Genomic DNA, 9,086 nt, shown 5'->3' with positions numbered 1-9,086 from the left:
TTCAGTATGCTCGAAATTCAGTAACTCGTGACTGTAAAGTCAAAAAGCCATAAGTGCGAATCTGCATAAGCGCAAATTCAAATTTCTCAAATTCACGCTTATGCATGTCAGCTACGGGATGGGAAGTGTGTGAGTCGGGATGTGTTACGGAAGTGAAGGCAAGTGTTTGTTTTGCATGTTGTGCATGTGGGTTAGGGTAGGTAGGTGGGAGTATTAGTGTGTGTTGGATGTGTCTATTTGTGTGTGTGAGCGAGGCAGTTTAAAATGTCTGTGTGGTATTTTTTATTTTGGTATTAGTGCAATCTCGGAGTTAGAATATATAAGTAGGGGGGAGCAGGGGGGCTTGCCCCCCTGCATGCATGTAGTGTAGGGCTTGTAGTTTCTGTGATGTGGGTTGTATGGTGTGCATGTTCTGTGGTTTGTGTTCTGTATGTTCGGGGTTTTTTGTTTTCATGCTTGTGGGTTTCGGGATTTTTGTTGGTTCGACTTTACAGTTTTGAGTTGCTGAATTTCGAGCATTCAGTAATTCGAGATTGTGAAGGGGAACTGTTTTTTTTATGATGTAGATGCAATGTACATACATTAATACTTTTATTTTTGAGTCTTAAATTACATTTAAATTTCTCATTCACGAAAAATAGGAAAACGTAAGAAAATGTCCCATCTCAACACATAAGGGATTTTTTTAAGAGATTTTTGCAGAGCGTAATATGTAGTGTAGTGCATTCTTTGTTTACTTAAGACAACATGCTTAGTAATATGGTTGTGGAACATGTATGCACTAAGATACTTTCTTATTTGTCAAGGTTGCAAAGCAGCTTAAAGAACAGCAGATGGTTATGCGAGGTCACCGAGATACATCCATGGTTCATGAACTCAACAGGTAAGTTGCAAATTCCAGTGTCATAGCTAATTGTATTTTAGGACCCAGTTTCTGAAATGTTTGTGTGTTCTTAATTTTGATTATTAAGTAGTTTTTAAAGCATTGGTTCCCAACAAATGCAGAGGGATTCCTAGTTCACGTTTAAGGTTGAATTTGGTAGTTTTCTTCTGCTGTTTGTTGCATTAACATACAGAAGGTGTAACTCAGGTGGATGAAAAGTTCCAAAGTGCCATGAAATTATTTTCCATGTTATGCTTCAGACTTGAGTAGTGGTTGAAAATAGCTAATGGAAATCCATTATTAGTAGTGTTTCCATTTCATTGAAAAAAAAAAGTTGGATCCTATTTCATTCAGTCTGTCTGAATAGATGGGGTACTGAGACGCTTGCCATACCCATTCTGGCCTTTGCTAGTGCTTCTTGACTCAAGCTCCCAAGACTTTTTTTTTTTTCTTACCCCCCGGTTCACTAACTGACCTCCTATCTCATAAGCTGCCAGTGACATAGAGGTAGATCATCAGAACCTTCAAGTTAAGTGCTCCTTATGTTGTTCTTCCCATTGCTTAACTCTACTTTTTGGATATTTTTCCTTTAGAACTAGTTTGGACCCTCTGATTACATTAGTATATACTTTAGCCTTTCCTTGTATGTATAGCAAGTTTCCCCATCTCCTTCATAACGTTTCTGCAGGACACCTAACCTGTCTCTCCTGTTTCTTCTTGCTGTTGAAACAAAAGCAAATAATTATCTTTGTTGGTTTAAACCTTGTATGTCCTGTAGCTTGTGATTTTTTATCTTTTTCAGCTTTACTGTTTGCTATGTGGTTTTTGTCATAGAAAAAAATGACACTAACGTTAGGATGTGTGGCAAGTACAGCCAGAAGCTCCTGCCGCAGGATACCCATGACATCTTTGTGCTGTGCCTTGGGTCAGAGCTTCCCTCCATAGATTGTGCCCATCTGTAAGACCTTTGGGCCTCATTGTTAGACTAGTTTGATTCTGAAAGGGCTTTTCCTCCTGACATTTCTACAGACAGACCCAAGAAAAAGAAAGGTAAACCAAAGGAAAACAGGGAAAAAGATTCTGACTCCAGAAAGAGAAAATCTGGTGGCATTCTTTCTTGGTTCCACCTTCATTGGAAGTGATAGATGTCCTTCAAGGATGCATCTGCAGTCATAACATATGGGTTGTCCTGCCTCAGGCAGCCCTGCGGTCGGCCGGATTCCAAAGTCTGGGTCTGGCTTCGGCTGATGTCGCACTTTCCCCGACGTCAGAGCTTCTGGGGTATAAAGGCATCAGCCGACGCCATTTTCCTCTGTCTTTCTTGCCGCGCGGTGCCCGAAGCAGAAGCTGTTCGCAAGTGCCGGTCAGTCAGATCCAGAGATTTCAGCTACCGAAGACTTCTAAAAAAGCTAAGTACCCCGTTGGGGACTCTTTCTTGCCTCAGCCGATGTCAGACAAAGTAAATTGTTTAACTTGTGGGAAACAAATACCTCATAAGGATTTCCATTCTTACTGCCTTCCTTGCTTAGGCCCAGACCACGACGTATCAGCTTGTTTAGCCTGTGCCTCCTTCAACCGACAGACTCTTAGACGTCGGTCGGAGTTTGCAGAAGAGTTTTTTGGATCCGCTTTTGCATATAAAATGCCGTCGGAGACTCCGACTACTCATTTAGCCAAAAAACGCAAGAAAAAGGACAGACACTTTCAGCCCGCGGTTTCTGCTGAAACCACGGTTAGGCCTACCGCGAGTGTCTCTGTTTCGGCTGAAACAGAGTCCTCGGTTCTTCTGCCGAAATCATTCCTCCGACAACCGAGGCCAGAGAGGCCCCGGCTGAGTCGGCTACAGAAATCCTTACCGAAGAAGCAAGCGCACAAGAATTGTCCCACACCATCCCTTTGGACATTTCTACTCCTGCACGTGGGGCAGCTAGGCCCCCTGCTTCTATGTCTATTAAGGCCTTCTCCAGGGCTAAAGCAGCTAAAATTTCAAAGGCTTTACCTGCAAAGTCTTCCTCTCAGAGATCTTCCTCAAGTTCTCAGATTCTCAGTCTTGCTGAGGACCTTATATCTCTGATTAGGGGTTCCCAACCTCACCCAGACAGGGCCTCGCAACCTCCTCCTGACAAAAGGCCTAGGACTGAACCCCCTGAGCCTCTCTCCTCTGATTACTCCTCGGATGGATCTGATTTATCAGACCATCAGGAGGGGCCATACTCACCATATGAGGATTCAGATGCAGAAGACTCTATTCCTTCTGCCTCCCCTCCAGAAGAATTTTCCTTTGTGGAGACTTTACACTCAATGAGGGAACACTTTCAATGGCAGGGTCAGGATTTCTCTGATTCTAGAAAAAGACTTAGGACCTTTTTACACTTGCCACAGCATAGGCCTTTAGCCATACCACCTGTGCTAACAGTAGTTGATGCATATAATGATGTCAGTTCTGCCCCTGATTCTCTTCCCCCGGCCAAACCTGACAGATATTACAGGGTCCCGGATTCTCACTTTCATTTGTATAAAGCCCATGCTGCAGACCCAGAAACTATTTCTCAGGGCCCAAAAGGTGTTGCAGCTGCCACTGCCAAAAACCCCCTACCCTCAGAAAGGGAGTCAAGAGCATTAGAGAGATGGGGAAAAAAGGTTTACACATCTGCTACTCTTTCTGCCAAGGCTTTAAACTGTCAATTCCATATGATACAGTACCAGGAATATTTGTTAGATCAGCTGAATAAAAAGCTTTCTTCTCCTGAACCTTTAGACCGTAAGTCCCTTCAGGATTTGGTACACAACTCTCAGCAGGTCAGTAACCATTTCTTAAAATGTGGCTATGATGCACTGGAGGCTACATTTAGATCAGCTATGACTGGAGCAGTAATTCGCAGGCATGCCTGGCTAAAAGAGCAATCCTTGCCAGACCATGTCAAGGCTAAACTCCTAGATGCTCCAATGGAGAAACAAAGTTTATTTGGCTCCCCTGCACAGGAGATTCTAAAGAAAGTGGAAGAAAAAGCAAAATCTGTGCAAACAGTAAAGGATTTTCTGCAGGTCCAACCTCCGAGGTTCAGCAGAAACTGGCCTTCAAAGAATTGGTCCTTTCCAGACACCTCCAGAACACAGAGGGGCGGGAACAGACGCCCAAGAGGCAGAGGTCAGTCAAAGGGTGCCTACAAGGGTCGTCAGTGGCAACCTGCCAGCCACAGGAGTACTGCCACAGCTACAACTAACAACCACTTCCACACAGACACAATGACTTGGCTCTGATTCCACCTACCAGGGAACAAGTGGAAGCACCCTTGGGCGGAAAGTTGGCTTTATTCTCGAAAAATTGGCATTGCATTACAAAAGACAAATGGACATTGCGAACAATAGACAAAGGATACAGGTTTCACTTCCACACTTTACCAAAAAAGAGCGGAATGCCAAACCTTCCACCAAACCAGAAGACAGAGGCTCTAAGGCAAATCAACAGTTTACTTCAGATGAAAGCAATAGAAAAGGGTACCACCTATGGAACAAGGCCAAGGATTTTACTCCAGACTATTCCTTGTACCAAGAAAAGAAACCCAATGGAGGCCTATTCTCGACTTGTCCGCACTAAACACATATCTCATTGTGCCAAAATTCAAAATGCTGACCCTACAGCAACTTCTTCCCATGTTGGGCAAGGAGTCTTGGCTGGTGACTCTAGATCTCAAGGAGGCATACCTGCACGTCCCTATACGACCAGATTGCAGAAGACACCTCAGATTTCTTGCAGGATCAGAGCATTATCAATTCTCAGCATTGCCCTTTGGCTTATCTACTGCACCCAGAGTATTCACGAAATGCCTGGCATCAGTAATTGCACATTGCAGGCTTCAGGGAATTCAAATCTACCCATACCTGGACGACTGCCTAATACAAGCGGACAACAAGACAAAACTAATAAAGGATTTGGCCTATGTCATACACCTGTTACAAGCCTTGGGATACACAGTCAACATCCAGAAGTCAAGACTAGTGCCATCCCAAAGGATAACATTTTTGGGTGCGGATCTGGACACAATAACTCAGATGGCTTTTCTCACAGAAGAAAAACAAGAGCAACTCCCAGTCTACTTCATGGCTTTGACAAGACAAACTCAGCTTACTGCAAGGAAAGTCCTGCAGGCCCTGGGTTACATGGCATCCTGCATAATCTTGATCCCGCATGCCAGGCTGCATACGAGGAAATTACAATGGTTCCTAAGGAATGTTTGGTCTCAACACAGACACAGTCTAGAAACCATGATACCAATCATTCCATGCCTGAAAAAGGAATTCCTGTGGTGGGCTCAGGCCTGCCAGACCAACAGAAGGTTGCCTTTCAACAAACCACAACCAAGGCAGACCATCACCACGGACGCCTCAGACCTAGGATGGGGAGCACACATGGAAGACAAGTGTATCCAAGGCCTATGGTCTCAAGACCAGCTGAATTTGCACATAAACCTAAAGGAGATGCTGCAAGTGAAGCATGCAATCGAGGCATTCACATCATTCCTCCAGCAAGGACATCTGCTGATAAGGACAGACAATACCACAGTCATGTGGTACATAAACAAACAGGGAGGCACGCATTCCTACCCTCTATGCCGAATGGCAATGGAGCTGTGGAACCTAGGCCTGAATCTCAACATCCAACTGCAGGCCAAATTCGTACCAGGAAAAGAGAATTCACTAGCAGACAGCTTAAGCAGAACTACCACGGATGCTCACGAATGGATGCTGCATCCACACATCTTCAAATCCATAACAAACAAATGGGGAATGCCAGAGATAGACCTGTTCGCCTCCCCACTCAACCACCAACTGAGCAAATTCTGCTCGAGTATACCACCCACAAGCCTGGAGGGTGGACTCCCTCTCTTTCAGCTGGAAGGCCCTAACAGTGTATGCTTTTCCACCTCTCCCATTGATGTACAAAGTTCTACTGAAGATCAGGGAGGAACAGCCAAAGGTGATTCTGATAGCTCCAGACTGGCCAAGGCAGCATTGGTATCCGCTACTGAGAAGCATGTCTCTGACGAAACCATGGCCTCTACCCCTATGGCCTTTACTTCTAACGCAGAACAACTACAAGATCCTGCATCCAAACTTGAAAACACTGCAGCTAACTGCCTGGAAAATTGTTTAAAACAAAACCAAACTGTTTTATCTCAGAGGGTCAAGGACATTATCCTGGAGGCTCGCAGACCCTCCACAAGAAAAACATACTCAGCAAAATGGAAAAGATTCCTCATTTGGAGTGCATCAAAGGGTACAAATGTCACACTGGCAAACCTGGCACACATCCTAGAATACTTAGCAGAACTGTTCCACAATGGCCTGTCCTATTCTTCCATTAAGATTCATGCTTCAGCAATTTCAGCAGAGTACAACATGGATCCGCCTATCTTCTCTCACCCTCTCCTCAGACAATTTTTAAGAGGGATCAAAAATGTAAAACCTTCAAGGAAACCTCCTCTGCCTACATGGGATCTCAAAAAAATTAACACTACCCCCTTTTAAACCAGCAGCATCAGCAGACTTAAGTTCTTATCTTGGAAAACTGCTTTCCTTCTAGCAATCACTTCAGCAAGAAGAGTATCCGAGTTACAGGCACTAATGGCAGTGCAGCCTTTCCTTATTTTTCACCAGGATAGAGTGTCTCTGAGAACCAATCCTACTTTTATGCCAAAGGTGGTATCCAGGGTATCCTTAAACCAAGCTATTCATTTGCCTACGTTCTTCCCTAACCCACAGAACAGGGGGGAAAAACTATTGCACACCCTGGATGTACACAGACAACTACGCTACTATCTGGACAGAACTAAAACCAGCAGAAAAACTGACCAACTTTTTGTAGCATATGCAACTGGAGTGCAAGGAAAAGCAATATCCAAACAGACAATTTCAAAATGGATAGGAAATTGCATTCGATTCTGCTACTCTTTTCATGCAAAGACAACTCCTGAAAATATCAGGCCTCACTCCACAAGAGCCACGGCCACCACTACAGCTTTCCTACGAGGGGTGGCTACCAAGGACATTTTAGAAGCTGCTACTTGGAGCTCCGTGCATGCATTTGCCAAGCATTACAATCTGCCTTTATACTCCAGATCCCGAGCAGGTTTTGCAATTGCAGTTTTACAGGGGATCTTAACTACACCATCATTATCTTAGTACCTCCTCCCCCAGTTTGGCTATGGTATTCTACCCATATGTTATGACTGCAGATGCATCCTTGAAGGACATAGTACAGTTTTGTACCTACCATAAATGTAGATGTCCGATAGGTATGCATCTGCAGTCAGGATTACCCACCCTCCTTCCCCTCTGTGGTATTCCTAGGGTGCTTACCCCTCTTTCAGCTAGCTGGGGGAATCTATTATGGTGTATTTGTATGTATATATGTATATATATTTTGTTTGCTACTGTTTGGAATTTTCAACATTTATCCAAATTTAGCCTTCCTAGAGGGCACCTGGCATCTGGGGCAAGAAACACTGAGGAAAATGGCGTTGGCTGATGCCTTTATACCCCAGAAGCTCTGACGTCGGGGAAAGTGCGACATCAGCCGAAGCCAGACCCAGACTTTGGAATCCGGCCGACCGCAGGGCTGCCTGAGGCAGGACAACCCATATGTTATGACTGCAGATGCATACCTATCAGACATCTACATTTATGGTAGGTACAAAACTGTACTTTATACCAGGTATAAGACCAGTTGCTGGCAGACATTTTTTGGAGAAGGAACTATCTAGCTTCATGTCAAGGCCTCCCTCCACCTCTTCCTTTGGTCTGTCAGGTACTTAGGAGCATCAGGGCGCACCATAAAGGCCTTTTCTGAAGGCGCACATTGAGATGAGGGTCATCCCTTCCTCCCAGTATCAAGAATGAATTGGGTTGTCCCATCATCACCAATACTTGCACCTTCTGTGGTCACTGTTTTCAGCACCAGTGGTTTGAAGCAGACATCATTCTGATCCTGCATGTCCGCCACAAAGTGATACTCTTAACTCAGTGCCGGCACCTTCCCATACTAGTCACTTGATACAGACTTTGCATGGAGCAGTCTGCAGTGAGATTCAGTTGACAAGTCTTTTTGGTATCACCTTTATTGCCAAATTGCTTGGTGCAGTTCTTTGTATTAGATTCCTCTATTTTTGATACATTGGCACCAGTCTCCTCTTTGAAGGCCTTCAGCTCATTAGTGTCTGGGTTGCCTTCCTCTGTGCCATTTACTTCCACTTCACCCAAGATGGCTGCACTCCAAGTTGAACCTCTGTTACAGACTGAGTCAGCATTCAAAATAATGGAGGATGATTGCCACTCTGAGGGTACTTGCAGAGCCTCCATTGATTTAGGCTCCATCTTGCATGTAGCAATCAGTGTATCTAGCCCATTCACATGTCCCAAAGGCAGCACAAAATTGAAAGCCTCAAGGAACCATTACAACATCATTCAAAGTTCTCTGGGGATTCAGATCAACCACCACACCTCCCAGATATTTGTAGGAAAAGGACATGCAAGAGGAGACGCATGGATCTCCCTACAGAGTCTTTAACATTGAATGCCAACTTATATAAACAAGAGGACTCCCTCCAGTCCCTGCAAGAAGAGTGCCTTTGGTGAGGTCCTCTAATTCATGAGGCAAAGTGGATCTTGACCAACTCTGTGTTTACTGTCCTGCATTCTCTTATCACCAGGGTGATCCCTCTTGCCAACCATCTTATAGATTTGACTGCCAGGAGGGTTTGGCAGAAGTCAGATTCTTCAGAAACTGTACCAAGGAAACCTGATAAAATCCTGAGTTCCCTTAAGGGTAGATTACAGAGTACAAAGACTCCTTGGAGTACAGCAATCATAACAGCAGCCACAAAGTAAAAGCTATCAGATGATGCAGCCACTGTCTGTCTACCTGCAAGTAGACTAGAGTGATGGACATAATTGGGAAGCATGCATACTCCTCAGTATCATTGCCATGAGGGACCTGAAGTAGCCTTGGCATTTGGTGCAAAGGGTTAAAGCCATGAGGTCTGCCTCCTGCAGTACAGGGATTGATTCTCTCATTCCTTGTTTCTCAGCTGTGTGACTTTCAACACGTCACTTAACCAGGCATTTCTCCCCTGAAAAGAGATTGCATGTCCAGTGGACCTTCCTAGTTGACAAATTGGTATTCATATATGTTGCACAATAATAA

General features: G+C 44.6%; 1 protein-coding gene across 1 annotated transcript in view; it reads left to right on the top strand.

Annotated features, from left to right (window-relative positions):
- SEC61A1 (SEC61 translocon subunit alpha 1) overlaps positions 1 to 9,086 on the top strand; it is a gene marked incomplete in the record, with an annotated part of 429,191 nt that overhangs the window by 326,710 nt on the left and 93,395 nt on the right. Inside the window, 1 exon segment of the mRNA XM_044078537.1 lies at positions 807 to 883. Within this exon segment, the coding sequence (XP_043934472.1) occupies positions 807 to 883 (77 nt within the window).

Source organism: Protopterus annectens, chromosome 7.part1 (genome assembly GCF_019279795.1).
Source record: "Protopterus annectens isolate FY-2018-M chromosome 7.part1, PAN1.0, whole genome shotgun sequence".
Taxonomy (NCBI): Eukaryota; Metazoa; Chordata; order Ceratodontiformes; family Protopteridae; genus Protopterus; species Protopterus annectens.
This window is presented reverse-complemented; position numbering and strand designations above follow the sequence as displayed.